Genomic DNA, 18,058 nt, shown 5'->3' on the forward strand with positions numbered 1-18,058 from the left:
CAAGTGGTCTAAGGGATATTGAAAACCAATCAAAGCAAAAATCAAACAATCCTTATCACAAAAAGACAATCGCGCACCAGAAACCCACATCACCATGTGAGACATAGAGTATGTGATTTCACATAATGGGGCACACATGATGGTCAAGCAATCATATACAGTAGAATCCTCAGGCAAAATTCATTTGCATATTACTACAAAGGACTGTGTATTACACTATCAAAATACTTCCATACAGATCAGGAGTGAAGTCTACTGTATCACTGTTGACATAAAGGCACAGCTCTGGATATGACATTGACAATATTTCATTACTGACAGATGAGGTTCCCTCTGAAGTCCTTACAGCTCATACACACAGTTGCGTGCGTCGCAGTGCTGGAGACGCATCCTGTTCACTTTACATGGGCTTACGTCATCGGTTGCCGATGCTGTTGCTGCACCGATCGACGGCACCGGCCAATCAATGGACAGCACCAGCCAATCAAATGACGGTTATACTTCAAGTTATTTGCATAGCTACCATCGGGAACACCCACTGGCATGCGTTGACGGAACGCAACTGTGTGTATGAGCCGTTAGCTGGCTTGCTCAGGGTAAAATGGTGTTTCTAGGAGTCGCTGGCTCCTCCTGAACCTCCAGATCCCTCTGCAGAGTGAGTTGTTGATCCTCTCCCAAGAGTCCAGCTCTGAGCGCCAAAGAGCTGCCCTGGAGCGGATGAACTGTGCCACCTCATTCTTGCTCCCTTTGGCAAGACTGATGCTGTCTTTGCAGATGAAGAAGACATCTAGACCGATGAAAAGTGCATTGAGGGCAATGAAGCCAGACCGTGCAGACTTTGAGATGGCAAGAGGTGTCCCTTTGGCCAGCTGCCCGATGTCAGGCAGGTCCGCAGCTAACTTGGGTATATTTCTTCCTGCCTTTACCTCTTGTCCCAGCTTAACAGCAGATGCAGCTACCTCCTCAGTCTGGAGGACTTTAACAGCTGAGGCAGCATCTACCAAGCCATCTATGCCCTTTCCGATTCCACAAGCACTAGCTACAGCCTTTCCTGCCCCCACTACAAAAGCCATCTTATCTTGTCCAATAGCTGGACCTTCAATGCTGGCTACCAGCTCCAAACGGTCAACAAACTCATTAACATCCTCCATGAAACTCTGGAAGATATTGCTAGCATTGGTCCCATGGTGTTTGTTGACAACTACCTCAGTGATGCTTGTCACCAGACTATTGACACCACTGGTCACCCCTAGACCCACCCCTGTCAGTGTGAGAGCTAAGGAGACACCTGCGGTCACAGGTGCCAGGGCCAGGCCAACGATGGACAATACCCCCCCTGTCACCCCCACTGAGCTGCCAGCTACACTAGAGACACTGGCCCCAAATCTCATATTATCCAGCTGTCTTGCATTCTCCTCTAGTTCAGACAGGAACTGGAGCATCCTGCCATGGCGCAGACTGAACAGGCCAATGAAGTACCCAGCAGCTTCCTTGAAGAGGAATGCCAGCCTCACATCCTGGTTGGTCCTGTAAAGTAACAAATGTCTTAGGACTTAAGGTCATACTTGTATTAATATATAAAAATATTTAAGTGTTGTAAGAATTTTAAACCAGCTGTTTCTGTAATTACTGGGACAGCTAAAAATGGAAATAGCAATACCTGATGATCTTCAGCTGGTTCAACTGGTCAAGCATTGTCAGAATAGATTCCTCACTTGTATCCGCATTGAAGTTGATAGCTTGGTCAAAGCTTAACCCTCTGAAAATATAATGTTTACATTTGGTTCCTTTTGTGCATTTATTTATGTATATTAGGTTGCTTCATCCATGACCACATACCCCTACCAGGCTTGTGCAAAATTCCAGAATTGAATTGAAACTGGCTCTTAAATTCCAATTCAATTTTTGAATTTCACTTGCATTTCAATTGAGGTAGCAAACAGGAAGCAGAATTGCAATTCGAATTTTGCACAACCCTGACCCCTACTAATCAACAGCTTAAGTGAGAACATCCTTTCAGAAAAAAAACAGTATTACACAGAGATACATTTGTGATACAGCAGTTTCTGCCTCTTACCGGTAACAGCTTCCCACAGTTAATATGCTCTTGGTTCTGATGGAAGAAAATATGGTGCCCGTTGTATAAGATGTCATCAATAAGGCCCCATCAATAAGCATTCCATATGTATATTTTCAACATTTCATAATGTTAAAGGTTACATCTTATTTGACATCTGACCTCTTTTCCAACTGTTCAAAGAGTTGCAGTGAGATGCGTATGTATTTCTCCAGCTGGAAGGCCAGCACGTCGACATTATTCAGGCTGGGGAGGAAGAAAGCAGCGTCATCCCTCTTGAAGTGGACAAGAAGAGGAGCAGCCATCCTTGCGGCAAAGATAACCGAACGGACATCCGCAGCGTTTACCCCTTTGGGCAGGTAGCGGCAATCTGTAAACACGAAGAATGACGTGACAGCCAGCTTCTCCACAGCTTCCAGGAAGCTCTGCAGCTTCTCAAGTCCTTCCAGGGTGTCCTTCAGAACAGCCCCCAGCTCCTTCTCCAGCTTTCGACGTTTTCTGTCAGCAGTCATTGCAGTCAGGCCACTCCACAGAAACTGCCCGAAAGCTTTGGCCTTGTCCTCTGAGTTCTTGACATGGTCAAAGGTAAGAGTGATCTTGTCTGCCCTGACCTTGATGTCTCTCATCATGTCCACCTCTGTCACTCTCTGGAGGTACCATTTTTCTTTCTTCTCAAAGAAATCTTTAATGGTGTGAATGTTGGATAAAGTCTCTGAGATGTACTGGCCTAATGTTTCTTTTACCTGTCTGGAAATAGAGTGTATGTGGCTATTAGCATATGGGTAGATTTGGGGAGACAGAAATGATAGCTTTAGCGAAAGTTCTACTAGGAAGACTCGTAGTGTAGCTTACTCCTCCCATGCATACACGGAGCCAATCTTAGCGTTGCCTACTTTCGGGAAAGCCCTGCAATCTGATCATTCACTCATTCAATCAGCGCTAGCCTATAGGAATTCAGTGGGCTCTTTAAATATGTACCACCTAACACTGCTTCTGCTTCTCAGTACGCTGACTTTGACGTCCTAGCTCAGGCTTCCGCGTGGACCTGGGCTCTCTGCATTTTTACATTCGCCCCTTCTGCCCTCAGTGGCGTTACTTGTTACAATCCTACCGTGCTCGTTTGCTGCGCTGTTCAGACCTGTGCGTCCTTCAGTCAGGGCCACTGCATGTCGCTTCATCGCTAATCTCTGCCTATCGGAGCCAGTCACGCTCACGCTGTTGCAGCCTTCAATTCACGATAGCCTACTGCCGGGTTGCCGTCCTCGCGCAACTCTGTTGCAGGCCCATGTCGTTTTCGGCAACAATTTCTCAAGCTTCAGCGTCTGATTGGTAAGGTTATCGTGCTCTCTTCCCAAGCTCCTCGAGCTGGGCTACACTCTACCCACTGTCATGCAACCTGCTTGCCAACGATATTCGGCGGGCAGCAAACATACTGACTTGTCTGACACGGTTTAACTTTCACTTAAGCCTCCTTACATAATTCCTGCTGATTTTATAATCCTTGCGATTTGTGCTGTAAATTGCTGGCCTGCACCACGCTGCCGTTGAACCCAACCCTGTATTAAGACCTGTTTAATTGATGTTCTACACTCACTGTGGTTATCTCGATGTCTACCTTGGTTGAGCATCGTCAAACCAGTTGTCTTTTGTGTAGCCTCTTAATTTGCCTCGCTGCTCGTTGGGCTGCATAGGCTTTAGGCTAGGCTACTCGTCTGCTGGACCTTCGGTTCAGGTATCACTCCTTGTGCATGGCTGCGGGAAGCCAGTTCATCGTTGCATTCGTTTAATCATCTGGGATTGCGTCCCATACCTTCTGGTAGGAAGTCTACACGGCCTTCCTCGGGTGATTCTCTGCATGCACTTGCCGTTGCTCAAACTACTCTCAGCTACCGCTGATCTGTGATGTCCCAGGTATGCCGTGACGTCCCCGACGTTCTCAGCTATCTGGGTTCTCAATTTTGGGGGGTCTTACACCAAAGCTCGAACCAAAATGACGGCACGCCGGCCCATGGTCATCAATTGCCAGTATGTCACACAAGCTATTATCTAGGCAATAATAGGTGTTTTCTTTTCAATGCCCGTATTATGTCAGTGTTCATGAGCTGACACCACAGTGTGGGCTCATGCCCACATGGTTGAGCTTTTAATTAAGAAGCTGTGTCATTTGTGTATGTAACATATCCTTCTAGCGTCTTTTGTATGTTTAAAATGTCTTTTCTGATTCCGTATCGTGTATTGGGTTCCTAGGAATTCTATGGCAGGCCTCACTTTGCTCACTGCCCACCAGTGGGTCGCTTCAGCACTCCATATATTGGTTTTAATGGTTACCGGCTGTTCATGATTATGTCGGCAATTTTACATTTTGCTAGTTGTGGTTTAAATGGTGGCCTATGCTGGAAGTTCGTTGATCACGACTACCAACGTAGCCGTTGGCTGGTTGTTTTACCGATGACGATGCCACATGTCGCCTGTCTAACCACTCCTTCCTTCTCGCAGGTCAAACGGAGCGGTCCATCATCACTGGCAGACTCAAGTCTCCTTCAGGCCAACGCCGCGCCCTTCATGCACTCTCTTTAGACACAACGGGTCTCTGCGTGTCCACGTGATTTCAGCCCATCTAGTCATGCCATCAGTCACATTGATTGCTGACTCGAATTGCCGTTTTAGCAGGATCCTCTGCAAATGTGTACTCTAATTTCCATTCTCCTATTTTGCCTTGGCTGTTTTGTTTTTGGCAGATATGCTCACCCGAAGTGATCGCGCCAGGGAGGACGTGCAAGTTCCTTTTACATTCTCCTCCCAATCTTTAATTGCTAACCCCTGCAGGTGCATCATGCCTCCCTTCTTCCGTTGAGGGGATGCAGTTCGTCAATGGAGAAGCAGTTCCACATATCACACTAACATCTACTTTCTTACAGGGATGGCAGTGCCGGTTCACAGAATCACGCAATCGTGTGGATCATGTTTCCAGTTCATACTGGAGGGGGGTCATCCCTCCGTCTTCACAAATCTCCCGAAGGCCAGCGCTTTTGAGGATATCTCCTCTTGTAGCACGGCTTAAAACTAGCCTTCCTAATCCCAGCACTTATCACCTGTCTAGAACTGACTCTTGACTGTGTAAAACCGGCACTCACTGATGCACTTTTCGTTATTGTGCTCTACCTTGTAAATTGTTTTTAATTGCACTGGCATTGTGGGAGAATTGTTTTAGCTTTAACCTGTTTGCCGTCACGTTGGTCTAGGTTGCCCTAGACGCTGGTTGCCCAGCTCACTGTCCAGGTTGCCTTGGACGCCGGTTGCCCGGCTCATGACGCTCGTCTAGGTTGCCCTAGACGCTGGTTGCCCAGTTTGGTCCAGGTGGCCCTGGATGCCGGTTGCCCGGCCGTCATGTCTGTCTGGGTTGCCCTGGACGCTGGTTGCCCAGCTCATGGTTCAGGATACCGCTATACGGTCAATGTTAACTGCCTGATTCCAGACTTCGACGCAATTGGATGACACTACGTCTGTCATCTGTTTAGATCGCCTCTGGCCTGCTATATCAGCTACACATATATTGGTTCCCCGCGATGCAAGGGGCAAAAGTTACGTGCATCATACTCCTTGCCAGACTCGAGTCTCTCCCTGAGCAAACGCTTCCGTGAGAACTCTGGATTCCCAGGGTACATTGTCAGTCGCTTTGATTAAAAATGTCCTGGCCACATGGAATGTCACGTGAATGCACACCCCTCCACTCACTCAGGGGCCAGTGCTTGGCGCATGACTAATATAATTTCTGCATCCAGTTGGACGATATGTATTGCTTATTCTCTCCTCATTGCTACCTTTACTCATTGTCTCTCCAGCAGCCAGTTCTAAACTGTACTATCCTGCCACAGTGGTGCAGCTGGTATAGCAAGCTCGCGTTAAGTCATTCTCAGAGCTCCTCTGCACTCTGAGATGCATAAGCACCATGGTGGTACCCCAGCACTCATCTGTTCGTTGTCTCGTCATATTTCAGTTACATATGTTTCTTCCTCCTGTCACATACAGGCATGAATTGTCCTGAAGTCCTTTGTCTACGTCGCAAGGTCATGCTTCCCTCGCATTACTGATGCTGCTCATATTTTGGGGGGCTTTCCAAGAGCAGGTGCTAAGGTGTAGCTCACACGCATCCATCTTGGCCTTGGGTCTGCAGCTCAATGCATTCATCTCACTCTAGCCGCTGCAGGTGAGCTATCGAACCAGAACACACATCTGGCTTCACAAGCACTAGTCTTCTACAAAACTAGTCATAATGCTTATCTATCCTAAATATTAAACCACATGACTTCGATGCGAATATACTCAAGCACCCATATCAACTAACTCATTGCTCTGGTCCCAAGCATCTGCAACCACAAGCTCTATTCCCCTGCATTGATCCTGAGTACATCATGTTTAACCTTTTAACCCTAACCATGTTTTGCTTCCCTGGTCCCCGTTCACTACCTTAAACTACGGCTCACACTTTACCTGATTTTCAGCAGCCATCTAGCTAACGTACTGCTTAAATGTAACCTCTCTTCAAAGAGGTTCACTTCTCACTCATTCCGCATCGGCACAGCCAAGACTGCCGGCCAAAAAGGGCTATCCACGTCATCCATCAGGATGCATCAAACTAACTCCTCTTGACATTTTCGATGCTCAGAAGTTTCTCTCCCATGTTAACTCTGGTACCTCATTTTACCTTCACACATCCTGGTGGCGGTGGTTAAATTCTGGCATTCGCCTTGCACTAATCGCTGAAACATATTGGGGCCCAGCATGCCGGTAGCTTGTGGTGGTTTAGTCTCAGCCATGGGCATGTTGCCCTCTTCACTGGTTGCCCAGCTCGTTCGACGCTTATGGTTCAGGTCACTTCTCGCCGGTCGCCCGGCTCGTGATGCACGTCTAGGTTGCCCTAGACACTGGTTGCCCAGTTTGGTCCAGGTTGCCCTGGATGCCGGTCACCCGGCCATCACATCGGTCAAGGTTGCCCTATACGCTGGTTGACCAGCTCATGGTTCAGGTCGCACCGTACGCCGGTTGCCCGGCTCGTGACGCTCGTCTAGGTTGCCCTAGACGCTGGTTGCCCAGTTCGGTCCAGGTTGCCCTGGATGCCGGTCACCCGGCCGTCACGTTGGTCTAGGTTGCCCTAGACGCTGGTTGCCCAGCTAATGGTCCAGGTTGCCTTGGACGCCGGTAGCCCGGCACGTCTCGTGGTCTAGGTTGCCCTAGACGCTGGTTGCCCAGCTCGCATAAGCACTAAAGTCCAGGTTGCTCTGGATGCCGGTGGCCTGGCTCGTCACGATGTACTAGCTTGCTAGTCACTGGGCGCCCAGATCGTGAAGTGCTTATGGTCCAGGCTGCCCTGGACGCCGGTTGCCCGGCCGCCGCATTGGTCTAGGTTGCCCTAGACGCTGGTTGCCCAGCTCGTCAAGCTTCTAAATCCCACTAAAGCGAAAGCATGCTGCGGGCCCCATTACAACCCTAGGTTTATGGTTAACACCTAGCTACTTTAAAATTCTGTCGGCGTCCTGGCACAACGTCTTCACCCCGGCCCAGTCATGCTGTTTAATTCATCTTGTATGTATACTAATGTCTCTGCTCCTCTCAGAACCAGATTACTGAGTCACCGCCCTGGCGGGCATCACTCATCCTTTTGGGGGTAGGCTCCCCGCCCCTGCCTTCATCCATCGGCAGGAGACGAGATCCTCTCATCGCTGGACGGATCCGAGACGGGGCCTACGCCAAAGACTGTTACCTATTCAGGACTCTATCATGCTTGCATCCAAGCCGTTCCTTTACTAATTAAATTGTTAACTGATTCTATTCTGTCTACTGAGTCTTTCTGGTAGAATGATTTTTTTGTCAAACATTTCCTCAAAAGACTACAAGGGGAAATTATGAATTCATGTTTCAGACTTTCTAATGTGTTGAACATGTTGTAATAGTAGTAGTATAGTAGCCTAGGCCTAGTCATTTAGGCCTACACACTCGAGTAAGGAACCAATGTAATTATCTCATTATCCCAAGAAACCTGAAATATAAAGGGCCATTTAAAATAAGGGGCACAGTATATTGCCTGTCATGCATATCAGGTCTTAAGAAAATTACAGCCAAGAGTGCATGCATCCCAGCTCTCCTTTAGGCCTACGTGGCTTAAGTGATACGCCAAGAATAAATATTGACAATTTTTCAACCCTTGATATGAAGGCCTAGAAAAAGTCATGGTGTTCTCACAAGTTTCCATGCGTTAATCCTTACCAGTAGGGGTTTTGGACGTTTGAAGGTGAGGCATTTTAGTAAGGTTGACAGGTCAACAACCAATTACAGCTCTTCTCTGAGTCTGTGGGTGCTGTGTGATATATTAGCTTGCGAACTTGCTAATGATACATTTTTTTTTTCAGACATGTTTTGGGTTACAACCATGATGTTTATTTTAGACTAAACAGTATCTTGCTAACATTTGAGAAATCTACCATCTCAGATCATCGACTGAAGTCAAAAGAAAGTTTTCCTTGCTCATTTGCATAAACCGTGATTTGATCGGCTGGGGCCTATGTTGCCTCTTGTAAAGTTGAGAAATGTCCCGCAACGCAGGACGTTGGCCCATAAAAAGTGAATGAAAGGCATCTCCATCAATCACCATCACCATCAACACATTCAAAGGAGCTGTGCGAATGCACCGTCACAGGTATTTAAAGTCCATTTGTGTTTTGTGCCTACAATGTAGTCGTTGGCATAACCATGTCCTTCACAGCACACACAGCACACACCTGATTTCATTCCCTGATTTTGTTCCTGTTTCCTTAACGCTAGATGCACACAATTGCGTTGCGTTACTGCATGCCGGTGGGTTATCATGCCAGTTATCGCTATTCAGTGCAAAACAAATTGCAAAAGAATATTTTTAAAAATTGGTGTATTTGCCTTAATTATGCATAATTTACGCCATATTCACATAAAAATACTAATATTTATTGCAAGACATACTGGGTACTATAATGAGTAGGGTGTAATGGGATATTTAATTATGTAGACAGACGATCTAATACTTTGATTTTTCATAAGTGTTTCCCAATATCATCCTTTCTTGAGTGTTTTTCCTGAAGTTATCCATGCACCTATGCCTTGAAACAACGTTTATGGGCAATTCCATGCAAAGGTCATCCTTACCATGGAAAAAAAAAGTTGTGCATACGCAAATAGAACTGTTGTTAAAATCTTCATTTAGGTCTATATTTTATTGTTTGTAATTGATCTGATTGAATTTGATGGAGAATTACACTCTTTTTACATCATAAATATGGTGTGCAACCTTACAGAAACAACATTTTTCACATGGAAATATTATACATATTTAAAAAGTGGATAAATGGACCCAAGGTTCAAACAAATTGTTTCATTTGATAAATTCCAGATTGACAAGGGAATGGTAGAGCAATGTCTATGCTCAGCTTGCCTTTAAGAGCACAACTCCTTACATTTGTAAGGCTTTTGTTTTTAAGTCAGCAAGTTCCATGGCCATGTCACATCCATAACGTTTTATAGGAAAAGTTTATGCTACAACATACAGTGTTGATGCGACAATGTCCAATGTGTCTGTGCAAAGCTGATTTATATCAATGTAAAGTGTTATGACCAAATTGTGCACCTTTCTTACTTTTAAAACCTTTAATGGTGCGTTATGGATGTGACGTTATGGATGTTACATAATGTGAATTTACAAGACTGGAGACTTTATTATACCTCAAAGCCGATAAAACGTCTGTTCTGATGGCATGTCAGTTTTAACGCATTTCACCTTAGTGTTTACAATTGACATTTCAAATATTATTAGGTTGATCAAAACCACAGGGAGGCCTTGCCTAACCATTAGCAAAACAAACATAATATTAAAATACCTCCAGTGATTAGCCTAGCCATAGCCTATTTTCAAGTGGCCTAATAATGAAAATTTGAGCGATTATCTTCCTGTAACTGTCATACTGTTGTTGTACAGTAACTGGATTATCGTGTTAGCTGGTGAAGATGGCTGACTTTGCAGCTGGAGTTAACATAGCAACCTCCTTCTGTTGCAGATCTGTTCAGCCTGCCGTTCACATCTGTTTAACACAGTTTAATTTTAAATGTGACGCGATATGCCAGCATTTGAAGTGTCAGGTCCTCTGTAGCTAATACCCACAGAGTAACATGAGTAACGGCAGCAATAAACTAGATGTACCGCATAGCGGTACAAAATATGACCGCCTCTCAGTCCTGCATATTCTCTTCGCAAAAATAAATCATGCTTGTCAATTTGTCTCCATCTCCTACTCCTGCAACTCATGTGCATGTAAATAAGTGTGTGCATATGTGAGTTTGCTTTTGTTTATAAGAGTGTGTGTGTGTGTGTGTGTGTGTGTGTGTGTCTGTGTGTGTGCATGTGCGTGCCTGTGTTTGTGTGTGTGTGTGTGTGTGTGTGTGTGTGTTTGCATGCGCACATGTGTATGCGTGCCTGTGTGTGTGTGTTTATGTGTCTGCATTCATGTGGGTGGGTGTTTGTGCATGTGTGTGTGTGTGTGCCTGCCTGTCTGTATGTGTTTATGTGTGTGTGTGCTTGCCAGTCTGTATATGTGCGACTGTGCGTGTGTGTGTGCGTGTGTGTGCATGTGCGTGTGTGCACGTGCGCGTGCATGTATTTCATGTGTGCAAATCACAAATGAGTGGGTATGGGTTAGGTTGATGCGGGCTCTTACCATAAATATTTTGTCATCTTGGGTGCAACGGTTCAGGTAGGGGCTAGTTATTTAGGGGAGTGGCCACCAAGTTTCATGTTCCCTGGTGTTTCAGTAACCCGGGAATCACTGACCAAAATTGATGACGGTAAAAGAAAAAAATACATTTCTTTTTTATATTTTAAATGACTTGTTGTCCTGATTCTTCTTGTGGATCTTAGTGGGCACTGAGGAAGCAATAATTCATCGCTAGTTTTTGATGATTACTATTTCAATTGTTTCATATCAAAATTCCCTACTTAATTATGTGTTTTGTGTAGTTTGTCAAGGACTGGTCAGACACGTCACATCCATAACGTGAAACCGTCACATCCATAACGCCAGTTTTTCCTACATAATGCATTACGAAAATGACGCATAGTTTCAAAAACACACTTTTTGTGTTCATTCAAGTCTCCTTCATGCTACATATATCATAGTTTCGGCAGTTTCCTTCAAAATTCACAGAGTTTGTAGAAAACCTGTAATCTCTCACAAAAGTGTGTCCATTTCATGTCACATCCATAACGCTGATAAAATGCCTTGTATTCTTAGGATGAAATTTAAGATATGAAATTTGAGGATTTCTCAGTATTCAGAGGACAGAGGTTACATTAAAAGTTATGCAAATTAATTCACTGATACTAATTTTGCCCCCACTCTAAGGCATTTTGTTTACCAATATGAGTCCAATTGTCACATCCATAATGCTGGAACTGGCCTTATATCCTTCTACAGACATATAGCCTATTGAATGTGTAAAACCCAAAAAAATTTAATTGTTAGATGGTTTAATTATTTAACCTTTTCAAAGCGCACACTTGTGAAAATTGTGAAATTACCCTTAACAAGGGAGTCTATGGAAATGCACTCACTATTGGGGCAAGCCCTCCACTGATGAACGTTTGAGGTACTGCATTTAGAACTTCCGTGTCGGCTTCCTTGATGCGAATGTTGCCTCATGGTTCTTTGGACTCCAGTTAGGGCATTCTGATTAAAAATAAAGCCTAAACTTTGTCGCTAACGTTCGCTCGCCTAGATGCGGAAATCGTAACCTAGGCCTGACAAGCATAGACCGAAAAAGAACTATAGGAATCTTAATTTTGGGAGAAAATAATAGGCTATAGTAAAATATTATGGGGATCATAGGACCTACAGCCTAGATATTATTGTAATCTGGATTGGGACATAGAAGTAGCCTAGGCCTAGACTACAAAACCGTAGGCTATGACATACATACAGTACAGTACAATAAATCGCATATAGTAGTTGTATTATAGGGTTAATTCTTTAGAAAATAGTTAGGCAAGCTAAGTAGTTGTTGTTATTTACTCAGTCGAAATGTGTCTCACCTTATTCCCGGGTTATCCATAGCCTGAAGTGAAGTGCTATTTCAGCAAACCTTATGAACAAACAAAACGGATGGTTGTTGGGTCTTGCATATCGACAGAAGTAACCGAGCAATCATTTTGCAAACTGACTTTTATGGAACCTAAAATGTTTAACTTAGATGCAAAATATATCTTATTTTATCTTATTCTATCTTACAATACTTGTTAGTTTATAGCCTACCTCGAGAATATTCAGAATCAGCAGATAACGTGCACCTATTGTAGTCTCTGAGCAGTGTCGGCTCCTTGGAAAGAGTTCCTCAATTTATCCATGTAGCCTTAAGTTTCGTTTTTCGTTCCTTTCTTCTAGCCTGACTTCCGCACCTCCAAGCTGGCCCACCCCGTTTTCCTGCTGATATTGGTTTTTGATTGCTAGTGAGTCACATGTAGCCTACGTAGGCCTATAGTTCCACAGTCAGGGTAACTACAAAGTAGCCTAGTTGCACAAAACTATAAGGGACCTAAACCTAAATGTTCTGGGAACGTTCCCTAATGGCAGGGGTGGACAGTAACTAAGTAGGCTACATTTACTTAATCACTGTAGGCCTACTTAAGTATAATTTTTGAGTATCTGTACTTTACTTGAGTATTAATATTTTTCGAAACTTGTCTTTCTGACAGGGGTGGGAATCAAACCTGGGTCGCCGGCGTACGGTGCAGGTGCCCCAGCCAGTTGCGCCACAGCTGGGGCCAGTATGTGTTACTTTTAATCACATTTGAGTCTTTGAATACAATTATGCGATTGACCATCTTGAAGTTCATTTTTTTCAATAGTCCAATTTGAACTTGGCTGAATTGGCTGTGGTAATGATGATGGTGACAATAGATTCATCATCAGAACATCCTCCATGTAGTCTGGGAGAACTACACGAACCTGTTTCCAATAGATTCTTCATCAGAACAAATACTTATACTTTTAAAATCAAGTTATTCTGTACTTCAACTTAGTAAAAAATCTGACTTAGCAGCTTCCACTTGTATTGGAGTAATCTTTGACAAGGTGTATCTATACTTTCACTTAAGTAAAGGAATTGTGTACTTCGTCAACCTCTGCCTAATGGATGAAAAAATGTATCCTTAATATAATCATCAGGGAACGTTCCCTAAAGGTTCCCTGTCAGTCGCACAAAAACAACTGTAAGGGGACATTCTCGAAACATTCTCTGACCATCAGGGAACCTTTAGGGAACATTCCCGGAACGTTGCATGTTTGGTGGGTAGGCTGTTATGAAATAGGCTCCCTACTTCATCTTCCCGTAGACCAGTGTTAAATTGTGGTCCAACTTTGCCAGATATCCCTAGTGCTCCGCAAGCAAATGTGATGATGTTGTCGTTGTAGGGCTGTCAAAATTAGATCAAATTAATGCAGTTGTCATGGTAACTCTACTTTTCAGATTAATCAGCTGTATCCTCTGTATTGAGATAAATTCTAAGGCTTGGATGGCGGCAGGGTATCAAATTAAACTAAGTTCTCATACACATATTAGTGTCATTCCTGACATCCTATGAAGTTTAGAAAGCAAAACAAATTGTACTTCTCCAAAGCTCAACTCTCCGCAACATTTTGTTTGAACAAGGGTAATTCAGTATTTAAAATAAAGATGACATATTGTTCTTGTGCCATGTGCCCTTTTTTGAATTTGAACCCCTGCCCCTCAAAGGCCTCTGCTCGGCCCTGTTAAACACAAATCTCAACCCATATTCATAGATGTTGCCGATGCAGATATAGCTGTCCCAAGGGCATTGCACCCTCTTGTACTGTACTGCATCTCAGTGTTATCCAGTGTTTTTTGCTTTCTTTCTGATTAATGTTAAGCTCGCTCTTTGAGCCATTTTTGCTAAATTCAGTCAACATGTGTGAGATCAAAGGGGAGAAGTGGAATCAGATTTGCCTATCTGCTGTTATTGTATTATAGTGTGGATGTAATCAGGCACTTATTATATCCACAGAAGAAAAAAAACATTATTGTAAAATTGATGCCAGATGTGAGAACAAATGTATACTTTAATGACCCATAAACCGATTTAATGACCCTCTTTAAATTTAATGAAGTGTCAAGTTAAATCACTACTGAACCAACAAAATGTGTTATATTACAACCATGTATTACAATACTTTGTAATATTATGTATTACAACCAAACTCATCTCTTTGAACTCTGGCCCATGAATGAAACCAGCATTTGCTTGGAGCCACAACATGGGACATGAGGTAGAGAGGAGAATCTCAATGAGTCAGACATTGTCTGTATTTGTGTCATTGTTTTATCAGACATATTAAGGGGGGAAGCAATATCAGAAAACCTGCCAACTGCAAGGAATATTCCCCTTAAATCAAAAGAACTGAGTTGCGTACAACAAGTGCATTATTGATATTGTAGTTGCTACTTTCCACCACACAGGGGCACAATTTTATCAGGATGTAGAGCAACGGAGCTCAGAAAGGATTAATTTTTGTTGATTCTTAATGTCTCTCTCTGTCTCTCTCTCTCACTTACACATACACACACACACACACACACACATACTCAAACATATACATACACACACACACACATGCATGCATACACACAGAGAATGTCTCCACAGGCGCTCAAACGTGCAACGGAAAACAGAAGCAGACTATAAACACAGCTCCCTACAGTAATTGTACATAATGAAATGTAAAACATTTCCCACAGACTGTAAGTCATTACATTTTCCCTCACCTAATTTGGTACGCAGCGTCTGAAGATCATCTCTCTCTCTGGTCAAGTTGTTGTTGAACCTTGTTCTGTTCTGTTAACTCCATATTTGGGAATATGTGAGAGATCTGAAGTCTGGCGGTATTAGGAAGATGGAAAAGGTTGTAATATCAGGCTGCAAAAATATTATTTATTAGGTTGTGCACTATTATCTATTTCATAATTTCTCAACCTAACATGTTGCATTTTGTATATTCAGTTACAGTTTAAAAAGCTATACTTCTAATTGGAGGCACAATTGTTCCTCAAAGTATGCTCAGAACAGGACAAAACATAGGCCCTCTTGCATGTTCCAGTTGACCACACTATTTAGTGCAGCAGTGTATGTCCTTCTCACCATTTTTTTCATCACCCGTCCTTTCTTGGTTTTTGTCTTTATTCATCTCTCCCTGTCTCTGAGGCCCTCTAATTAGGATGCGAGGAAGCGAGTTGCTGCTGCAAATTAAAAATATATTGATTCTCCCAACGCTCTGTTCTCAAGTGGGTGAGCACCCAGCACCTAGCAAAAGACAGCGCGTGAGAGAGTGAGATAGGGTGAGAGAGGAGCAGAAGGAAAAAAGGAGGAGAGAGTGAATGGAAATTAAGGCTTCTTAGAAGACAGGGGGGTCCTTAGACTATTTTTGATTGGATTGTATTTTTGTTTGTTTGTCAGATTTCCCAAAGAAAGGGGTGAGATACACAAAAGTCTCATATGGCATGGAGAAGAAGCAGAAAAGCCATATAATTAGCCAAATGAACAAAGAGTAAATGAACAGAGTGTGAACAGAAAGTGACGTGTGGGTGAGAGAGTGAGTGCCTGAATGAGTGTGTGAGAGTGTATAGTAAGACACAAAAAGAGACTGAGAAGATGGTAAGATCTATCTATGCACTATTAAATGGAAATGGTGTGTGTGTGTGTGTGTGTGTGTGTGTGTGTGTGTGTGTGTGTGTGTGTGTGTGAGTACATCAAAATTCATCCCAGCACAGTTCTAAGACTGATGAAGGTCTGACACACCACACACACACACACACACAGTTTATTGATAAATTGTTTGCACTGTGGAGTGAGCAGTGTTGCACTTTTTTGTATTCTCTTACAGGGAAGCTACACCAGGGGCGTAAATGAAGCGCTCCGTTCGCATTGTGTCTGCTGCAACAATTAGCTTCCACTTTAATCAATGGAAGTAGCTACACTAGACATAATAGCGGCGCGTACGTTCAGGAAATAAAAATAGACCAGTCTTCTAAAATGTTTTTACGCGTCATCAACGGAACGCTTCAGTTACGCTCAAGGTGTAGCTTCCCTGTAACTCTTAAGTTGTTCTTGCCAAATAGCTGCACCTGCAGTATAACTTATCAAGGTGTGCAGGCTCCTCTCCATCTTCTGTGAAACGTTTAAGCTGTCTGATCTTTCCATGCTAAGCTGCTAAGTTAGATGACACTTTCAAGCAGGTGGACCATATTGGCCTTACTGTATGCAAAGATTGTTTCATGAATAAGGCTTTTCCGAGCTTCACTGACTTGGTCAATACATCAAATGTTTCTTTAATTCTTCAGGTTTGTCACTTCCTTCAAATACATATACCTCCATTTCCACCACCTCTTATGGTCACATTTGGAATTAAATTAGACTTAAATTGGAATTAAATTAGATCAAATTAGACTTCCCTAATCTTGAGAGGCCACATTTCTAACATACAATTCAATCATATCATTCAACAATATGTAAATGGAGAGCATCAAAACAAAAAGGGAAGTAAAGTTAGGGACTGACATATCAGATGCTGCATGGGCAGGGTTGGGTCAGATTACTTTGAAATGTAATCCATTACTGACTACAAATTACATGGCAATTTTTGTAATCAGTAACGTAATCAGTTGGATTACCAAAAACATGTAACGTAATCTGATTACTTTAGGATTACTTTTAGATTACTTCAATAAATATGTCCCTTAAGTAAAAGACACCACCACTGAATTGATGAAAGAATTCTCATTCTATTTTTCTCTTCATTATTTCATTACATCTAAGAAATCTCTTTGCTCTGAGTAAAGCATTCCTGTGTGAATTAACTAATCTTTTCCCCAAAAAATCTTAATGTAGCCCCTTGTTTTAGTGTTATCATTTACTTTGAGGTCACCAGGTCCCATTGTCTGAAAAACACCCAAAACTAATACATTTTTATAGCTATTCTCCACTTTGGGGTGGTGTTTTGGTGGTTGAAATTTTCACCCCATCCCAAAATGGATCACTTAGTCATCATGGATGTGATCATGGATCACTATTCTCCAAACATGCACAACTCAGCTTAACCTTTATAAGGGCACACCTGGACAATGAATTTAGCTTTTTTTGACCCAGGGACATGGCCTGAGATTGAATGACACCATGTCCATTTCGATTGTGGGGGTGAGAAAATGATTCCTTTGAGATGTTTTTCAACCAGGGGGACCTGGTGACTTTCTCAAAGTAAACGGTAACACTAAAACAAGAGGCTACATTAAGATTAGGAGGAAAAGATCAGGCAGTGTGCCGAGAGACCTGCCCCAATAGTAAATAAGTTAGTAAGTAAGTATAGATACTCTTTTGATCCCGTGAGGGAAATTTGGTCTCCCAATCCATGAATTAGTGAAGCACACAGAGCACAGTGAGATGAAGCACACACCAACCTGGAGCAGTGAGCTGTCTGCTACAACGGTGCTCGGGGATCAGTGAGGGGTTAGGTGCCTTACTCAAGGGCACTTCAGCCGTGGATGTGGGCATGGGAGAGCAGTGCTCAACCACTTCCCCCACCCACATTTTTTCTACTGGTCGGGGATCGAACCGGCAAGCCCGAAGCTTGTCAAACTAAAAGATAGCTAGGCTATCATAAAAAAGTTGCATTGTTTGCATGATAAAATGTAATCAGGTAATCCCCAACAATGTAATCTGATTACACAATTTTTTTTATTGTAATCTGGGCTGATTATAGTTAGTTTATTTTTGTAATCTGATTACGTAATCCAGATAGCATGTAATCCGTTACTACCCAACCCTGTGCATGGGACAGACCTCAGCTGAAGGAATGAAACCTCTTCCTCTTGCACCTGCACCTCTTGTATAGTCTCTGC

The 18,058-nt window shown here is 43.2% G+C and overlaps 1 protein-coding gene across 1 annotated transcript; it reads right to left on the bottom strand.

Annotated features, from left to right (window-relative positions):
* Nucleotides 1–495: 495 nt before the first annotated feature.
* On the bottom strand, nt 496–12,525 carry apol (apolipoprotein L). The gene is made up of 6 exons (XM_042084798.1): nt 12,406–12,525; nt 12,186–12,235; nt 2,240–2,824; nt 2,078–2,113; nt 1,661–1,759; nt 496–1,527 (listed from the first exon to the last, which is right to left on the bottom strand). Exons 2-6 carry the CDS (start codon nt 12,203–12,205, stop codon nt 579–581), a joined length of 1,689 nt encoding a protein of 562 aa, XP_041940732.1. The 5' UTR covers nt 12,206–12,235; nt 12,406–12,525; the 3' UTR covers nt 496–578.
* Nucleotides 12,526–18,058: the final 5,533 nt, after the last annotated feature.

Source organism: Alosa sapidissima, chromosome 3 (genome assembly GCF_018492685.1).
Source record: "Alosa sapidissima isolate fAloSap1 chromosome 3, fAloSap1.pri, whole genome shotgun sequence".
Classification (NCBI taxonomy): domain Eukaryota; kingdom Metazoa; phylum Chordata; class Actinopteri; order Clupeiformes; family Clupeidae; genus Alosa; species Alosa sapidissima.

Coding starts and splice junctions, on each gene's coding strand:
- apol (XM_042084798.1), bottom strand. CDS start 12,205: ATGGATAACCCGGGAATAAG. Junction 2,825..12,185: donor ATGGATAACCCGGGAATAAG/GTGAGACACATT, acceptor CTCTATTTCCAG/ACAGGTAAAAGAAACATTAG. Junction 1,528..1,660: donor AACCAGCTGAAGATCATCAG/GTATTGCTATTT, acceptor GTTACTTTACAG/GACCAACCAGGATGTGAGGC.